The sequence below is a fragment of the Stylophora pistillata genome, chromosome 12, assembly GCF_964205215.1.
Source record: "Stylophora pistillata chromosome 12, jaStyPist1.2, whole genome shotgun sequence".
NCBI lineage: Eukaryota > Metazoa > Cnidaria > Anthozoa > Scleractinia > Pocilloporidae > Stylophora > Stylophora pistillata.
This window is the reverse complement of record NC_142530.1, coordinates 19,075,001-19,094,922: the sequence shown is the minus strand read 5'-3', so window position 1 is coordinate 19,094,922 and position 19,922 is coordinate 19,075,001. Positions and strand designations below refer to the sequence as shown.

At 37.9% G+C, this 19,922-nt stretch overlaps 1 protein-coding gene across 8 annotated transcripts in view; it reads left to right on the top strand.

The window, feature by feature from the left end:
• The first annotated feature begins 1,695 nt into the window (after positions 1-1,695).
• The window catches only part of LOC111327504 (natural resistance-associated macrophage protein 2-like), a 31,618-nt gene continuing 13,391 nt past the window's right edge, over positions 1,696-19,922 (top strand). Inside the window, exons 1-11 of one of the 8 annotated variants that reach the window (XM_088740937.1) lie at positions 2,904-3,023; positions 7,064-7,211; positions 8,331-8,482; positions 11,561-11,686; positions 12,532-12,579; positions 13,497-13,527; positions 14,167-14,267; positions 15,135-15,181; positions 16,191-16,261; positions 18,201-18,268; positions 19,035-19,124. In XM_088740937.1, the coding sequence (XP_088597063.1) occupies positions 7,106-7,211; positions 8,331-8,482; positions 11,561-11,686; positions 12,532-12,579; positions 13,497-13,527; positions 14,167-14,267; positions 15,135-15,181; positions 16,191-16,261; positions 18,201-18,268; positions 19,035-19,124 (840 nt within the window). In that variant the 5' untranslated portion in view covers positions 2,904-3,023; positions 7,064-7,105. Of the gene's footprint in view, positions 1,840-2,903; positions 3,024-7,063; positions 7,263-8,327; positions 8,483-11,560; positions 11,687-12,531; positions 12,580-13,496; positions 13,528-14,166; positions 14,268-15,134; positions 15,182-16,190; positions 16,262-18,200; positions 18,269-19,034; positions 19,125-19,922 lie in introns of those variants that run through there. The other 7 variants (XM_088740936.1, XM_088740938.1, XM_088740939.1 and 4 more) reach the window with 7 other exon arrangements.

Below are 19,922 nucleotides of genomic sequence, written 5' to 3'. Positions count from 1 at the left end.
TTCAGGTGAAAAGCGTGGCCGTTAATTTGGATATTTCAAGCTGAGAGAGAGGAAATTCCATGAAAGGCGTTTTCCTGTCGTTTACTTCAGTTCCATTACGATCATGAGGTTGTTATTTTTTGTGGGTGTGGAGAATTTGGTGTTCCCACTAAAAGAGAAAAACGGCCAATCGCAGGTCACGCCAAAAGAAGAGCCGATCGCAGTTCACGCAAGGTATTCAGCCCAAAAGGACCAAAAGTAACTTTAATTACATCCTACACGGAATTAGAACTGGGGAATGTTTTCTCTCTCGCCGTGAATAGCCTTGGGTGTTTACGTATACGACCGTGTATACATAAATAAGTTATTTTACTTATTGTGCACCAACAATTCCTACTTTTCTATACGTAGAGTTACTGAATTGAAATATTTCGTTGATTTTTTTTTAACCTGATTAATATATTTCTTGTATTTCGTTGCTGTGTCTTGATAGTGTCGTTGGTATTTATTCAAATCGTGTGACATAACCGATCGTCACTTCGCTTTTTTTTCACATCCCAGTAGTTTCGAACATGTTCAAGTCGATGGACGAAAATGAAGCGCCTCCTACAACAGCCATGGTATCTGCTTCATAACATTTCCATTTTTAACTTAATTCCCTCCTAAATTTAGCGTGGTTTGTTGGTAGCTTTTAAAACGCACACGACAGGTTTTCGTCGATCAGCTGACGGAGAGCTGACTTGCTTCCAGATCACATGAGTACTCGGTAATTGTTATTTTGACACTTCACCCCCCCCCCTCCCTCCCGTAAGAGTGACTGGCATCTTATTTCTCCTTGCAAGAGGTCACGAAAATAATGAAAATGATAACTAACTTAAAGGAGCTCTTGATTGTAAAACAAGTTCTCCTTGTGAGCAAGGTGAGAAAATTGTAGGGATTTTGCCGGCATGTTGGTGGACGTAAACAATAGATATCCCATCAGCTTCTTTCGTTCGTCCACCAACATTTGTTCCTTTCACCTTTGTTAACTGTGTCTCTAGAGATTGGTTGCAAACCACCATACTCATGCTGACATAATTTTGAGTCACGCGCTACCTTGTAAAAGTTATACAAGACACAACCTGCGATCCACCTTGCAGCACGCATGTATTCTTTACAAGCGAACGCTTAGCATTTCTTCGTAAAAAGAGTGGCCACCATTTTGGATATTTCAAGCAGAGAAGAGTTCAGTTCTGAGAAAAGAGCATCCACGAAAAGCGTTTTCTGCCCTCTCCCCTCTCATTTACTTCAGCCCCCCTCACTGAAAGCTATCCCTTGATATTTGAGGGGCTGCGATCATGAGGTTGTTATTTTTGGTGGGTGCGCTTACCAGGGCAGTGCGAAAAGCAGCCTGGTTTGGTTCAACTGGTCAGCTCCGTATTGCATAGTTTGGTACTCTGCAAAAGAACGACCAATCGAAGGTCACGCAAAAAGAGAAGCCGACAGAAGGTCATGCATAAAGAACAGCCGATCGCAGGTCACGCAAGATTTTCAAAATGACCGGAAGTAAATTTGCTTACATTGGCGTAGAACTGTGGAATGTTTTCTTTCTCCGTAAATTGCTATAGTTACCCACCTTAGTTATTTAGTTATTTTACCCGTTATGCACCAACGATTCCTACTTTGCTATGAGAAGAGATACTGAATTGAAAGATTTCGTCGAATAGTTTTTAATCTGCTTAATATAGTACCGGAACTTCGTTGCAGCGTCATGATAGTGCATTTAATATTTAAATCGTATGACATAATCGATCATCGCAGTTGTATCAAAAATGTACAAGTCAATGGACGAAAATGAAGCACCTCCTGCAACAGTCAAAGGTATCTGCTTCATAGAATTTCCATTCTTAACTTGATTTCATCCTAAATGTAGCATGGTTTGTTGGTAACTTTTCCAATGCAAACAGCACGTTCTTATCGATCAGCTGATGGAGAGCTTACCTGGTTTACGATCACATGTGTTACTCGGTAATCTTTTTTGTAATTTTAGATTCCTTCGAATTAAGGTTGCAGTATTTAAGAATACTCAAAAAAGCGTTCTGATACCAAGAAAAGAGAGCTAAATATTACAATTGGTCCACCAAATTTTTTTCAGCCATGATGAAAAGATTACAGTTTGACTTAACGAGTGTGGGAACGACCCTCGCAGCAATGAGCACTATTTCAGCAGTAGTGAAAATAAGGCCTTAAAAAAAGTTCAGGCCCGTACGGGATTCGAACCCATGACCTGTGCGATACCGGTGTTGTGCTCTACTAATTGAGCTAACAAGCCAACTGAGAGTAGGTCATTATGTTGGTTCGTAATAAACCCGTGAAGTGACAAGCCTGACTTGAGTCTCTTGATCAATATCTTCGAGCTCATCGAAGGAGTCGAAGGTGGCTGGCTGCCCACCATATCATACAGAAGGCTACCGATGGAGAAATCTGCCTAACTTTTGACCGCAAGGATCTTAGGCCAAGAGGACATCTGCTCAGTTACATTTCTTGAGACTGAGAGGAAACTCGCGCGTTACGTAACAACACATCGTCACAGAATCTTTGAACCTTTCTTGATTTATTAGGCCTACACATTATCGACTTTTCGAACATTTATCGCACTATTTTCGTACTGAAGCTATTGCTATTTATATTTTGTCCATAATTATTACAGAGAATCAAAAGCCTATTACAGGCCACGCGTACGTATGTATTGCGATATTTGTTTGTATTATTTCTTAACACTCGGAAAACGGTATATCAATGAATTGCTTTAGGTGGAAATTCGATGATCGCTCATCAACTCTGAGTGTGAACCATTTTCTCAAGAGATTTTACCAGTAAATAATTTTCTGATGAGGAAACCCTCGTAGTAAAAAATATTTTCAGCTTCTCAAATCAGAGCCAATGAAACGCAAGATGAGAACGTTCCATCTCTCGCGCTCCTAATATTAGAGGTGATGCTATTGGTCATATCGTTCGATCAAAATGGCGGCTTGAATGAAGAGCAATTTATCATCATTTTCCGGGTAAGTAACCTTTTTCTCTCGCCTTCTTTGATTCTTTTGGGGTGTAAGCTCGTTTTCTATAACTGATGATGGTTCATTGATATCAGTCCATTTAGCGTAGTATGAATCCTCCATGGATTCATTCGATAGCGTAAATAGTGTTGATTTACTCGATCGGTATCAATCGATAGCCATTTGATGTCACGACCTAGGTCTTAACGTTTCAATACAGTCTTAAACTTGTTGTTCGTCAAGTGAACTCAGGCAAAAGTTTTTCATTTGCTTCGACAAATCTCCCTACACTTCTTAATAGAGTTCACGCACCGATCCGCGATTTTCTCTTTTACGAACATGGTTTTTCGTCAGTTTAAAATTCATACCCAGAGGAGTTTTCAAATCCCAGACATCTTATTTCATATTACTTATTTCGGACTTGAACCAATATATTCAAGCAGCTTATGGTATGCTTTGTCTACCACTAAGTGTTAGTAGCAAGAGGATGTAAGCTCTTTTGAAAATAAATGGTAGAAGTGAAGTTAGCCTTCAGCATGTTTCATCAAATTATCTACTTGTACGTAATATGCAAGCTTCTACGTGTAAATTTGTTAAATCTCTTAGAATCCAAAAGACGGTTTGGATGATATCAGTGTTTTCCATATGATTTCCTTCAATTTTAACTCAATGCTAAAAATTTGCATGGTTCAGATAATTTTGAAATGGTCTATAGTAGGTTTTTTAAGGTGTCCCGTCTTTTCGTCCAAGAGTCTTTTCGTCCGAAAGTCTTTTCGTCCAAAAGTATTTTCAACTAAGTCTGTTCGTTTACTTTTTAAGCCTTTTCTCGAAGCAAGTAAATAACTATTATATTATATTATATCATAGATAAGGCTATATAAAGAACTTATCAGTGCAAGCCGTTGCCCTTTTGGTTCACCAATCTTCGTTTTACGAATTGAACGTCATGAAATTAATACACATGATGAATGAAGTTGTAACACAATATGTTTTATTAAAGAGAAGCAAAAGTAAAGACTTGCTTGCCGTTTAATTATTTCATGGGAAGGAAGTGGGAATATTAGGCTTGTTGTTAAGTGTCTATTGAGCGTAAAAGACAACGAAGTGTAACATCACTACGTGTCCGACATACCCAAATGGCGGCGGCTCACAACAAGTTCTTTATATAGCCTAATCTAGCCTTCTAAAAGTTATTTATTTGCTTTGAGAAAAGACTTAACAAGTAAACGAACAGACTTAGTTGAAAGTACTTTTGATCGAAAAAACTAGGTTAAGTTTCATTCAGGCATTTTGATTGGTTCTGACTTATGATCCTTTGGAGGACAGAGGCCAAGGTGATGTCGCCAATAACAATGTAGATGCTCCTTTATTCTACAAAGCAAATCACTCTGCACCCTGTCTGTAATTGCCATGACCTTGAGTCAATTTTTCCCCAGTATAGCCTTTGCATTTGATTAGTAAGAAGTTACTTGTATTTTTGAGTTATTTTTTTAAAAATATAACGATATGTTAGCATATAGACTGGTGTGTTGTGGTGAAGTATAATCTGATCAGCACAATTTGGTGTATCTCTAAGCAATCTGATTGGCGCATCTTTTTTTTGGTATATCTCAAAGCAATATGATTGGCCCAATTTTTTGGTGTATCACAAACCAATCAAATTGTGGTTTTTTTCCATGTCACACCAATCAGAGCGTTCTTGCTAATTTGTGGTTTAACAGGTCTTCAAATTTCAGCGAATCAACGCGTGAGTTGGAGAGAGCGGTTCGCGAATTAAGGAAATGTATCAGTTGTATCGAGAAAGCGGTGGGGTTGTGATCGTTGTACGACTATGCTTATTCATCCTTCGAAAGGAGACTGAGTGGAACATAAGAAAAATTTTTAATCAAATCTTACTTCAGATGTTGATAGGAGTAACTTCAGGATATTTCATTGCTATATATGAGTTAATCAGTGATTCCAATTTTGAATTTTGCTCAAGGAATGAGGTAAGATGACATCTACAAGAGTTGTAAGATCATCTGTTCAATGTAATGGCACATTTCCTTTGTGAGGATTTCATTGCTATGATCTGTCTGGATTTGAAAGGTCGTCAGGGAACTTTTTCTACCGATTAGCGAGTTAAAACATGCATGTTTTGTGTACCGCTCCTGCACTTACGACACACGCACTGTCATCTAAAGGCCTAACACGAATTTAGCGCTATAGTGTGTTGTTTTGGAAGGACTAGTTTTGCTGACTGTGGTAAAACTTGCGCAAGACATTTGCATAAATCGTATTTGAATGATAGTATTTTTTTTTCGCCATATGGTTGCTCTTTTAGCAGCAGTTGAAACGACCACCAAGTTACATTTACTTTCTGCGTTGACTGCTATGTTGCATATCCATTTCTTTGCTTCTAAAAGTTCTCCATGAATTAAATATTACTACTTTCCTGTGACAATTAATTGCGTGTTTACTTTTTACTCGCCAGTATGGATTAGACTTTCTTAGATGAAAAGCCATTTTCCAGTAAACAAATGTACATTTTATGACATAAATCTACCCCAATGAAGAATATTTCCTTGAGGGACAGAATGGTACAGTCGGTTAATTTTCCATGCAACCCTCACATGCTTAGACGTTTTCTACCCATAAAATTCGCTTTTAGCTAACCTGGACTTTACCCCACTGCGTGTCAATTTCCTGTAAACAACCTACATTTTATCACATATTTTACACTCACCGGGCAAAGTCCAGATATGCGACAGCCAATCAAGTAGCCCACCTTATTATCCTTTGAAGAATGATACTTTCTCTTGGTTCAATCTACTTTCACTTGTTTGAAGAATGGAGACCGGTAAATATCTTTGTCCAGAGGCTGTAAGAGATAAAATAGAGCTTTACACTGCAAAATTATATGGAAGAATATTTTGAGGCAACCATCTGTTACTGAACAGGAGGCTACATGGAGCCTATATTTGGGCCGGATTTGTGGATCAGCAGAATTGAGGGCATTGTTGTTTTCGCAAAATCGCTGTCAAGTACTTTTTATGGTTTGTTAACTTTAAGAGTTATGGAGACTTAGACTTCGGAACAAGTTGACGCCCGTCCATGACAATTTGGAAATAACAAAATCACCAGAGGAAATGCGGGATCACTCCTTAAAAATTTGCATTTGAACGCGATGACTTTGTTTAAAAGGATTTCTCTTGCTTACATCTAATAACAAACCTTTGAAGTTTTTTTTTGCCTCGGAACGATATATCAGAAGGCATTTTATAGACCTCAAGTTTTTCGACTGGTTGAAATTAAGGGTATTTGGCAGTGACTTTCACAAGTTTTTTATTTTTGATCGAAAAATATAATTGTTTTGTCAGTAATATTGATTTTCGGATGGATTTAATCGCCAATGTTTACATAAGATGATTGTATTAATTAATCGAATTAAAACAATCGGCAAAAACTTTTACTGTTCCCAAGGGTTGTTGTTTTCATCAGTATCTTAACAATAGAAGTGATTCGCGGTATTAGGGTCGTTCTTTAAATAAATATATTTAAGTTCACTCGAAATATGAGTATAAACTGTAACAAGCTTATTGTTGATGTGTGGCCAGTACTTCTAATCTGACTGACACTCGATGCCGAAACTCATCCTTGTTCCCAGGCTATGTCCACCACACTGCTTTATGCAAATTAAAAACTGCGCACTTTTGTGCATTTTCTTGCGCAGGAAAAACCAACGCAATTTCTGATTCTGGCCCTTAATTGTCAGAATAATAACTGAGAGGAACGGCATTAAGCATAATTTTAACCTACGAGCAGGTTGTTGTTTGGTCTTGTCATGCAATGTTGGAAAGAGAGAGCGAGCGTTGTGTGACAAGTTCAAATTAGGGCTGTGGAGGGGACTGCAGGAAGTGTTGTACCAATGCAGTTTATTTATGCCAACAATTATTCAGACAGCAGCATCAGTTGTATAGTGTCCCATTTCAACCTACGTGTCCAAAAAAATAACTCCTGCCTGCATAGCATGCCTATGTTTCTAATGTGATATCTGTTTCTTTTTTCAGGTTTTCTAGTCTGCCAACCACTTCTATTATGTCTGGAGAGTAATGTTCAAACCAATTGTAATGCGAAATACGACAATTGAGTATATCAAAATGAATGACTTATCAAATCCTTCACCATACATTGGAGAGAATTCATGCCCCTCATCTGGTAGCCACTTTACCATCCTTGTATGATTCATTTGCAAAGTCAAAATATAGAGTACGGTTGTAACTATTTACTAGAGCGTTTGAACTGGGAGAGTAAGCATGTGAATGTAATGGTAGAAGTCTCAATGTAAAAATGTAAAAAAAAGGCTGAGGTGGCATATCATACACCACCAGATTTCTCCCTGGGTTTAACAAGGAAATTAATGACAATTAGGAGTGGCAATCTTGCATTCTTTAGATTTTAACCCCTTCTTTGGGTGTTGTGGATTTCAATTTACTGAGTGTGTCGTAGTTAATTTATTTGAATGTCTATGTCATTAAGGCAGAAGTTTTCCCTGAAACAGGAGTTATAATTAAAGTAGGATTTTGAGTACTTGTTTTATTGCAAGATGAAAATAATAGTCCAGTGATCAGCATGTAATTTAAAGCTGATTAATAGATTTGACATCATAAGTGGTGTACTAAAGAAGGAACAATGGATTGGCTTGATTTAGTAAGAAGTTACACTTATCAAAACTATTTCAAAAATAATTTTAATTTTTCCTTTACCATGTAATTTAGAAATCAAAAATGTGTGTCTCTTGTTAGATTTGATCTTTGCCTAAGGGTGTTGTCTAATCATTATCAAGTAATTGAACGTTAGGTTTAACACAATCTTGTCCTATTCGAAAGGTAATTTGGTAGTATCAAATAAGTTGAATTGTAAATTGGCCACCATAAAGAGTAAAAAAGCTGACGTTTCAAGCGTTAGCCCTTTGTCAGAGCCAATGGTGAAGGGCTAACACTTGGTGAAGGGCTAACGCTCAAATTGTCAGCTTTTTAACTCTTTACGGTGGCCAATTTACAATTTCAACATAATTGACATGACCAAATTACCTTGTTACCCCCACTGACGCAGCACCACAGTTTCTTTAGAAACTTACCCCCCCTATTCCAAAGGGACTGGTTTTGTTTTACTAGTGCTCTGGAAATTAACCCCTTACATCCTAAAATCAATATGCATATTCTCCATACTGTTCTCTACTCATTTCCTGTGGCATTGTTAGGGAGAATTTGTTTAACAGTCAACAGAGTCTTTTGATTTTTTTTTTTTTTATGTGTGTGTGCATTTAATTAGCAGGTGGTGATGAGCAGTCAAACTCCTTTGAACTAAGCTCAGAGGAAGAACTGAACAGCATGAACACAGCCAGGCAGGGATCTTCTAGACCAGACCTTTCCAGTACTTACTTTGATCAAAGAATCACTATTCCCAGAGATGGTGAAGAGGAAGAAGTAAGCTTTTTGTTTTATTTTTTTTTTTTTCGAAAATGGTGTGATTTGTATCGAAGGTGTGTGAATTTGTAATACTTGATTGGTTTAAAGTAAATATCTCAGCCAATGCTTAAAAGAGAAACATCTTTCAGCACTATGATATTATTGTGTCAATCAATTAGAAGCTTCAACTTCCTTTCCCCCTTCCTGTAAATCCCCCCCCCCCCCCTAGCATTTGAACTTTTGAGGAATAAAGTTTGTAGGGATCTCATGGCGAACAAAGAAAGATAAAGGCTGATAGTTTTGAAAGAAACTGTTTGGGGCTGCGTCGGTGGGAGTAACGAAATAATTTGGATATATATCAACAAAGTTGAAATGGTAAATTAGCCACCGTAATGATTACAAAAGGTGACGTTTCGAGCTTTAGCCCTTCGTCGGAGCAAATAGAGGAATTGTGGGTTGTGTGTGCTTTCAAAGGCAGAAAAACGTAGCTCCATTTTCTGCCTTTAAAAGCACACACAACCCACAATTCCTCTATTCGCTCTGAGGAAGGGTTAACGCTCGAAACGTCAGCTTTTGTAATCATTACGGTGGCTAATTTACCATTTCAACTTTGTTGATATATCCAAAGAAAGATAAACATCACCAATGACTGTGACAGATTCAGACGCGAACGAGTTATTTATTGTGTGACAACAACACCGCAAAAACTCATCATGTCAATCGGTCAGATTTTTTAAAGAAAACTTAGCTTTCTAGTTAAGATCTTTACTAGAAAACAATAATTTTTATTTCGAACAAAGTTTATAAGCAACTCAAGGCGAATAAAACAAGATAAACATCGGTAATGACTATAGAAGCTTCAGAGGCAAACGAGTGTGACAACCACAACATAAATACTCATCCTGTCAATCAGTCAGATTTTTAAAGAAAAATTGGCTTGCTAGACAAGATCTTTAGTGAAAAACAATTGTTTTTATTTGCTACAGAGTTAAAAACAATCTCGAGGCAAATAAAGCAAAGTGAACATCGCCAATGACCAAAAAAAAGCTGTAGACGCAAACGAGCTATTGCGAGACAACCACAGCAATTACCACGTGGTATTTGACTCTCTTTGGTTAGTTCAGTTTAGTTTAGTTTAGTTTTTTTAGCTTTGCCAACAGGCAGGGACACTGCAACAGCTTACGCTAATTACTGCGGGCCCAGTAAACCCACTCATCCCAGTGTGGGGGAGGACATCCATCACACAGTAATCTCGTGTGTGGGAAATTAATGTATCCTACCCCTAACCCTGCAGGAGACGGGACCTTCATTTATTCGTCCCTATCCGAGAAGACTAGAATATCTAACCATTTCTTGATGTTATAGAAAGGCAGCTTCTCAGTTATTTTAAGACCTTGAGTGTTGCTCTGGCCGGGGCTCGAACCCTCGACCTCCCGCACAACAGTCCAGTGCTCTATCGATTGAGCTAACAGGGAGGCGGTAAGCGGACCAAAACAGTTTACGAGTCAACATTTTATGTATTTATTACTTATGATTTACTTAAGATGCTGCTTTACTTCAAGTTTAAACACTCGATAAAAGTTCAAGTGACGTGACTCAAAATATCGGGCAACATGACTATCAGGTTCAGGCAACATGACTTCAAGCGAGATCACCGGTTACCACACAACCGGTTACCACCCGTTCGCGTCTGAAGCTTTTACAGTCATTGTCAATGTTTATCTTCTTTTATTGGCATTGAAATCCTTAAAAACTTCGTTAGAAATGAAAAGAATTGTTTTTTTTTAAAAAAGATCTCGACTAGAAAGCTAAGTTTTCTTTAAAAAATCTGACTGATTGACATGACGAGTCATTATGGTGTTGTTGTCACACTCACTTGTTCGCCTCTGAAGCTGTTATAGTCATTGGTGATGATTACCTTTCTTTACTCACCATGAAATCCTTACAAACTTTGTTGGACATAAAAAGAATTGCATTTTACTAAAGATCTTGTCTAGAAAGCTAAGTTTTCTAAAAAAAAATCTAACCGATCTTCATGATGAGGCTTTACGGCACTGCAGTTGTCCACAACAACTTGTTCGCGTCTGAAACTGTTATGGTATAATTGGCAATGTTTATCTTGCTTTGTTAGCCTTGAGACTGTTTTATAAACTTTTTCGGAAATAAAAAGAATTGCTTTTTACCAAAGCTCTTGTCTTGAAAGCCAAGTTTTCTGAAAAAAATCTGACCAATTGACATGGTGAGTCTTTACGGTGTTGTTGTCACAATACATAACTCGTTTGCGTCTGAAGCTGCTATACTAATTGGCGATGTTTATCATGCTTTATTCACATTGAGATCCTTCTAAACTTTGTTGGAAGAAAAAGAATGTTTTTTTTTTTACTATTGATCGTTTACTTTTCTACATGTTTAACTTCTAATAAGTCGTACTGGATTGAGGACTAACTCACCGACGTCTCTACTCGATTTTATACGTTGGCGAGTTGGCGTTGGCGAGTTGAACCATCGGCGACTTGACTGGATACCTATTGGGGTGGGCACTAATTTGAGGATGGGGGCTTAATCAAATAAATACAGTAACTTGTATTAATTTTCTTCTCCCTTAATGCATTCTGCACTGTGCATTTTACTTTTATAATCACAGTGTGGGTGTGACTTTGCTTGAAGATTTTTTCCCCCCCCTCATGCAGAGAGTGCTGTGTTTTGTACTGTGTGTATCGCACTTTGCATGTCACTTGAAAGAGACAAACAAAATCAAGATTATCATTTTAAAACTATAGTTATAGGCTGTTAATCCAAATGGGTGAAACTAGCCCCTCAAATGTTATTAATCATTTTTTTCTATTGCAGTTTCTTGCATAAACAAAACTGAATGGTACAAAATAATGTGAAGTCATGCCCAGCATTACCAAGATTTTCCTTATGAAATTCATTTCTAAAATTATTGCCATATTGTTTTATCAGATGCAATAGCAGTGAGGTCTTATGCATCCCTTAAAAGTGATAAAATGACTTATGATAATGATGATGATGGTACTCCTTAGAATATATATATAAAAAAATTCTTTGTTTTCTGTGACAAATTATTCCTGACAGGATTACAAGTTTAGTTGGCGTCGGTTGTGGGTCTTCACTGGTCCTGGCTTTTTAATGAGCATTGCTTACCTTGATCCAGGAAACATAGAGTCAGATCTTCAGTCAGGAGCTGTGGCTGAATACAAGGTAAATGAATATAAAATGTTGAAATAATTCAACAATTCAGGGTTTGCATGAGGCAGTATGCAAATTATCTGGGATGCAGTATCATAAACCCATCAACTACCACAATAAAAATTAATTAAGATTTCAAGAATTTCTTCTTACATTATTGATACAATACCAAGCAGACAAGTGATGAGAATAAAGATATCTATCAACTACAGGATTACTAGTTGATCCAATACCATATTCTCCAAACTAACATCACAAGAGTTGTATGGCAGACAGTTAGGAGAGTTGCTAATGAAATCTTGGAAGTGAAAGGGTTATTGATAATTAGTTTTTAATTCTTGCTAAGAATTTGAAAATTAACAGAGTTTCAAGAGTATGGATGATTTTAACTTGTTCTTTATGTACATGTAGTTGGAGAGTAAAAATTAATATGTTTACTTATTAGACGTTTTGGTGTGTTGTAGCGCTGAATGTTTTTACGAGTTGTGTGGTAAATATGAATAATGACTCAAAAGTCCTCAACAAAACTACGCACCAAAAGGTCTAATAAGTGATTTATTTTTCAACTGCTTTATTTTCTATGCATTTCTCATAAGGCAGTATACGGAAAGAGGATAGAGATGTGTAGCATGTGCAGTTTACTGGTTAAAAACAGGTTTTTTACAGTAAAAAATAACCAACTGTGTAAAAATTGCAGGGTAGTTTTACTCTATGTAGTGCAGTTTGGTAATAAAATGGGCTAATGTAAGTTGATTAACAAGAGGTCCAATTCATCCAATGTTTTAGTGATCAATGTTTAGCAGGTTTATTGTAATCACTGTTTTCTAAATCTGCTTGGTTTATCTTTGTTTACACAGTTGCTTTGGATCCTTATGTGTTCCACCATTATGGGACTTCTAATGCAGGTGAGAAAAATCAGTTTGTGTCTTTTTTTTCTTCTAATTAAAAGTCAAATTTGTTGAAAGTTGCAAGGCACCAACCTTCAACTATTAAATTGTCATAAGAGATGAAATATTGGTCACTAGGAGAAAAGTAAATGTCAGCATTTTCCTTTTAGTTAAAAATTCTCCAAATCCAACAGAAATTCCATGTTGCTCATATTTGGTACTAAATTATAATCAGAAACAAGGGAACATATTAATTAAAAACAAAATGACAAGACCAATTTAAGCACAGGCGTCCCAAGCTCATATCTCGGGGAAAAGCGAAGGATTATTTCATGAAAGCATCATGCGTTGTGTGACGTGGTGTTAAGTTACGCAAGTAACTATTGAGAATTTGAATGCATTATAAGGAATAGTATGGGGACCAAAATATGGTCCATTTAAAATACTAAATATTCCAAAATATGAACATTTTACAGGTTAGATTAAAAAAACTTACTCATTCCTTGTGTGTCTGTTGTGTTTTTCGGCAATTTCTGCTGTTTTGGGCTTGCTTTGCCATCACTGATAACAGGAAATACAGTGATGGCAAAGCAAGCCCAAAACAGCAGAAATTGACAAAAAACACAACAGACACACAAGGAATGAGTAAGTTTTATTCATCTTATGAGTAAAATATTCATATTTCGGAATATTTAGTGTTTTAAATGGACCATATTTTGTTCCTCGTACTATTCCTTATAATGAATTCAAATTCTCAACAGTTACTTGCATGCATAACTTAACACCACGTCACAGAATGAGTGACACTTTCATGAAATAATCCTTTGCTTTCCTTGAGACATGAGCTTGGGACGCCTGTGATTTAAGCTACAAATTATGCATTTGTCTTATTCCTTTAACAATGTTATCCTTCTTGTGGGTTTTTTCCTCATCAGAGACTGTCCCTTCGGTTAGGAACTGTCTCAGGTAGGTATTATCGAAAAAGTATTTTTAAATGTGTCATTATTTTAGGTATAAGCTGACTTTAAGATCATGTTTTCTTTTCTATGAACTAACAGACCAAGTTTACCTAAAATTAACACATGTCCAAACGTAATTTTGCCCATAAAATATGCTGTGCTTCCTTTTTTCCTTGTTCTGTGTTTTATCTAAACAGTTTAGTTTTTCATTTAGTTTGTCTTGTTGTTATAGGCTTATAAATGTAACAAATAAAATTCAAACTGGCTTGCAAAATTTTAAATGAAGAAAGTTTGCACCACAAGAAATACTGGTATGTTTTTTGGGGGGAAACTTTCTCATCTCAAGAATGTTGCAAAGAGATGTCACCTGCTTTGTTCACTGTTTTATGTTTGAACTCTCAAGATATAATTCATAATTCTCCCTTAGAACTGGGGCACATTTCCTTGTGAATAATTTGTTATTTCAAGGAGAATTTGCTCTTTCATTAGCAAATCAATGCTACATGTAACAGGTGCTAGTTGATACGTATACATCTTCTCATTACCTGTTTGCTGGACAGTGTATGGCTATTGTGAGGAGAAGTAACTTGTTCATCACTTTGGGCGATTTAATAATTAATTATCCATACTGGATTTGTTATTATAGGCAAGCACCTTGCAGAGGTGTGTCATGAAAAGTACCCCAAGATACCTCGCATCGTTCTTTGGATTATGGTTGAGATTGCAATCATTGGCAGTGACATGCAGGTAAGCCTTCTGTGTATTATTGTGTAAGGTGTGGTTTGCACACAAGTCCATGCCTCCCAAGATTCTCAAGGTTTCCCTCTGTATGAAGCAACTGGACATGTTGTAGCTCCTCGGGATGGGATGCTAGGCTCTCTTTGATAATCCTTCTCCTCTAGCACCAGGCGAGGCCCAGGGAGGTACTGGACAAAGAATTCTGCTTGCTCTCAGGGAACATCTTCAGGATGGATTATCAGTCTGTCTTCCGTAAGCTAATTCTCCCCCAGCACTAAGCAAGGCTAAGGGAGATATTGGACAAAGAATTCTGTTTGCCCCAGAGGGTGGATCGTAGACTGTAAATAGGTCTTGAACTAAAACTTTTTAATCTGAAGTCCAATATGCTTCCAATTGGGTCATTTCCTCTTGCACACATTTATATAAAAAAAAAATGTTGACTGCTTTTATGAAATATAGACAATTAAAAATTCTAATACTTAAACCGCTTCCCAGTTAGCTCAATGGATAGAGCGCTGGACTGTTGTGCGGGAGGTGGAGGGTTTGAGCCCCAGCTGGACCAACACTCAGGGTCTTAAAATAATTGAGAAGAATTTGCTACCTTTCGATAACATCAAGAAATGGTTAGATACTCTAGTCTTCTCGGATAGGGACAAATAAATGGAGGTCCCGTCTCCTGTAGGGTTAGGGGCAGGAGAAATTAATTTCCTACGCACGAGATTACTGTGTGATGGATGTCCTCCCCTGGGTTGGGATGGGTGGGTTTACTGGGCCCGCAGTAATTGGTGCAAGCTGTTGCAGTGTCCCTGCCGGTCAGCGAAGCTTAATAAATCAAATGAATCAAATAAAATAAACAATAGAGTTTTTCAATTGCAGGAAGTTATTGGTACTGCTATAGCATTTCACCTTCTATCAAATGGAAAGTAAGTCTTATTTTTGGTGACTGGAACCTTTCCTGCTGTAATTCCAACAAAGGTTCTTGTTATAGTATTTAACTTCTAAATTTCTCCTAGTTTACATTTGTTACTGAAAACATTTTTACCCCTCCCTTTGAAGGTTTTTGTTTGATCCCATAACCTCTCTGGAGGCAAAGACCATTTTCATAGCTCCCTAAGCTTTGGAATTTGTTGTGGCCTTTGTTGGGGTGGGGTTGGGTGGATATTTTCAGAACAGTAAAGTGGTTTAGTAAATGGCACATCATGATTGACTTATGCCACTTGAGTCTTGAAACCAATAACATCACAACTTCTTTGACCAATCAGTTTATGTGAACAGGAGTAACGATATTCAACTGATAACAATGTTTCACTTGATCCTGATGATGACTCTCGCTCAGGTTTTTGAAACGTCAATAACTGCTGCTAAGAACAGTCCTTATCAGGACTCCTCTCACCTTTACAATCAGACGACACAATCACAGGGTAATTAACAACTATTCACCAAAGTGGAGGTGGTTAGTGGTGGATATTTACTGAGCCGCTTTGCGGCTCGGTAAATATCCACCACTAACCACCGACATTGAGGTGAATAGTTGTTTTAGTATATACTAAAACAGTGAGATAATATACACCACCGTCATTAATTTGAGTGAATTCTTCACTTGTCATGGATGTAAACCGAGATGCCATTTTTTCCCGAGTTGCTCGGAGGTAAATAGCAAAGGATATTCGGAGTTTGACTAGCCAATCAGAGCGTGTCTTCAACGCTATCCACTGTTTTAGTGTAATTATACTAATGATTAATAACTATCAGCCTGAAAGTCTTATTTACTTTGTTTTTATTTGACAGGATTCCTTTGTATGGTCAGTGGTTGTTTGTATCACAATCACCAATACATTTATTTTCCCATCCCTTGATAAAATGGCAACATAGTTCACAGCATAGTGATTAATGATTATCATTAAGAAAATCTTATTTGTTTTTATTTGACAGGATTCCTCTGTATGGTGGTGTACTTATCACAATCACTGATACATTTATTTTCCTATTCCTCGATAAATATGGCAAGTCATCTTGTAATCACTGTTTGGAATTGTTATGGGCCATTTAACTTCTGTATCACACTTAGAACTCTGGGTAATTGTGAAGAAGAGCTCCCCAAAAAACCTGTCGGCCGACAGTCGGCCGACAGACGACCAACTGTCGGCCGACTGTCGGCCGACTGTCGGCCGACAGTTGGTCGTCTGTCGGCCGACAGTTGGTCGTCTGTCGGCCGACAGTTGGTCGTCTGTCGGCCGACAGGTTTTGCCTGAAATATAGGCTACCTGTCGGCCGCCAGTCGGCCGACAGTCGGCCGACTGTTGGTAATGTGTCGGTAACCTGTCGGTACCTTGTCGGTAGCTTGTCCGTGAAACGATCACACAATGTTAGGGATTCTAAGTTTGCCGTTACAAAAGCATATGGGTTTAAATTATTAATTTTTTAATTTGCGTTTGTCGCAGAGTGGCAAAACGAGGTATCGTGGTCGTTTTAGATCAAGAGTTTTTGGTCTGGTTTACCAGAAACGTTGAGTGATCCGATATTTCACTCGTAGAATCGTGCCTCGCTTGATACAACATCCAACATGTTTAATACGTTGACAATTGACTTTCAAGATTTGGTGGCTCCTAAAGGAGCCGTTTTGTGCGTGGTGAAATATACAAGATATTTCACTCGTAAAATCGTGCCGCGAACTTCATTGGCAACAGCTGCCCCTCTCTCCTCATGTTGCTCATGACCGGGATGTAGCGCCGAAGTCTTTTGCGACAGGCAACCTCCAGATCTCGCACGGATTGAACTTCTTGGTCGCGGAGGACGAGGTCCAGTTCCCTCGAGGCGACCTTTTTCAATTCTGCTATCGCCACGAAGTCTCGTAGTGTGCTCCGAGGACAGCCTGCAAGACGGAAGGCACAGGCCATGCTGCATTTGTTTGACAACTTGCTCGAAGCCATCGCAGAGTTCTGCCCACCAAACTAAGTTTACTTAGTTTTACAAACAAACGGCTCCTTTAGGAGCCACCAAATAAAAAAAAGTCTTGAACCGACAGAGACAGAACCAACATGTGTATTGTTCAACATTAGATTAGCGGCGCGCTCCTAAATCAATTATCGCATCACGCATCCAAGTCTAATTATCGAATTGTTACGTATAGTATTTTATTACTTAACATAACGAGTAAAAAGATTCACAGTTGTATCATTTATTAAACTTGAAATTGGAAATAGCAATTCATCCCAAACCTGCAAGATAGATTACGATGCTAGCAACAAATACATACATACATACTTAACATACCATAAGAGGCCGCGTTGCATTGTTGGGCGATTGGAACGAAAGTGTTTGTATTGATACGTAGCTTATGGTTTTCAGAGTTTTTGGCCGAGTTTTCGATTAAATTATCTTCCTATGCGATTCTTAGATTGTCTGGTGTGTTGTAAATTACGCAAGTGATATATCCTATACGCATCTGATAACATTTTGGAAGAAACGTTTCTTTACATACTACCAACTTTGCCGTCGATCGGTAAGTAGGTGAAGTCTGTCGAGTCATACATCACCATTACGGATTGTTATGTCACGTTAACTGTTCGTTTTTTACACAATTTTTCTTTTTTCTTAACCTGTCGGTAGACTGTCGGCCGCCTGTCGGTCAACTGTCGGCCGACAGTCGGCCGACTGTCGGCCGACAGGTTTTTTGGGGAGCTCTTCTTCACAATTACCGAACTCTGAACATGTAGGGGGTGGGTGATGATAACATGGACATAAGCTAAAGAAAATCTATCTTTCAAGTGATAATATTACTCTGACTTAAGTTTTCAAATAATTTTGATGCAGCAGATGTTGGTTAAATTTTTGTTCCTTAAGAAGATAGACTTGCAAGTCTTTTGACAGGAACAATTGGAAATCACATCAAAGGGAACAGACGGGAGATAATCATTTGATTTTGCATGATCTTCATTTTAGGTTTAAGAAAGCTGGAAGCATTCTTTGGGTTTTTGATAACTGTTATGGCTGTGTCATTTGGCTATGAGGTAAGGCACATGTACTTCCCTTACCCAAATTCATTGCAGCAGACCTGAGTTTTACAGGTTGTTAGATTGGGTATCAAACAGATGTTTTGCTATATGATTTACTGTTCCAAAATAAACAGTGCAACTCTCCTTGAACATTGTTTAATTGGGAATCCTCTTTAATTTGTAATCTTTCAATAATCTCCTTTGGAACATTAATAATGGCATGCTTAGGGCCAACTAGCTAGATTTACATAATGCACTAAATTAAGCATAACAACATAGCAGTAAAAAGAATTCAGGCTTCGACAGGATTGGAACAATTGCCTTCCAGATACTAATTGGAAACATGTCAGGAGCAGGGTACACTTTAGAGGGTTCTTCTTTCCCCTAGAGGAGTTTGATCATTACTTTTTATAATAATTAAATGGATTTCATTTGACCTGCGGGTGAAAATTAAGTAAATTGATGACCTTGGTAGGTGAGCTGTAACTAAAAGCAATTGCAGAGTGAGGATTTTTTCAGGTTTCTTTTCTGCAATTGCGGGTCACCTGAAAGGATCATTGCTTTACTTGACTACCACTCAAAGTCCTCCAAATTTTGTACAGCAGTGGCCAGTCACAGGGAGGTATGACATCAAACAGGACACATAATCTGATGATTCATTTAGTGAAAATAACTTAAGGAGTGTGCAGTATGTTGCATGCATCAGAGACACATTTTTGAAATTCTGATATTAATTTTGCAAACAAGAACTTAACATCATAGCTGTCTATCTTCCATGCAGTATGTTAAAGTAAAGCCACATCAGGATAAAGTACTCGAAGGTCTTTTTATACCTTGGTGTGAAGACTGTGACAATAAAAGTATTTTACAGGTAAACATTTTCTGATAGACTTTGTTTTGTTTCAATGTTAAGTATTTCCTGAGGAGACACAATGGGCAAATTGTGAGGGCAGTGAATCCTTTATCAAACAAAGTAGTTTTGAACTGTTAGTGTCAATGTGTTGTATTTTATGGCCAAGATCACTGTCTCTCCACCTCCATGGGTAGAGAGAGATTAAGTGACAGGTACCTGATGCAGTTGAACACATGCCCTGGGTGTGGCCATGGCTCCAGAGGGTTAGGCCAAGTCTGTTTAGGCCTATTCCAGGTTGTGGAGTATGAAGCATTCAGGTGTATTATTGCTTATCTTGGATAGTGTACTAATTTGTCTCTGGGAAAGTAGCCCTCTCTTCTGCTTGGTTACCAAGCTGGTACCCAATTGTACTCTTAGCTTGCAGGAGATACTTCTGAACAGAGCACAGTGGCCTGGCCTGGCCTGGCCTGGCCTGGCCTGGCAAGGATCAAATTCTCACATCTGGATTGTGAATAGTGTACACTGCAAATTTTTATTATAGCCATTGCAGTTACTGATATTTTGGAATTCCATCCAATTTCTCATGTATATTCTACAGAAAGCAATAAAAAATATGGATTGTATAATAGTTATTTTGGTTAGTTCAGAAAGTTTACGCAAGAAGCAGATTACAAATATGGCAAATTCTCAGCTAATAAAGGCTGATAGTTTCGAAAGAAACTGTTTGGGGCTGCGTCGGTGGGAGTAACGAAATAATTTGGATATATCAACAAAGTTGAAATGGTAAATTGGCCACCGTAACGATTAAAAAAGCTG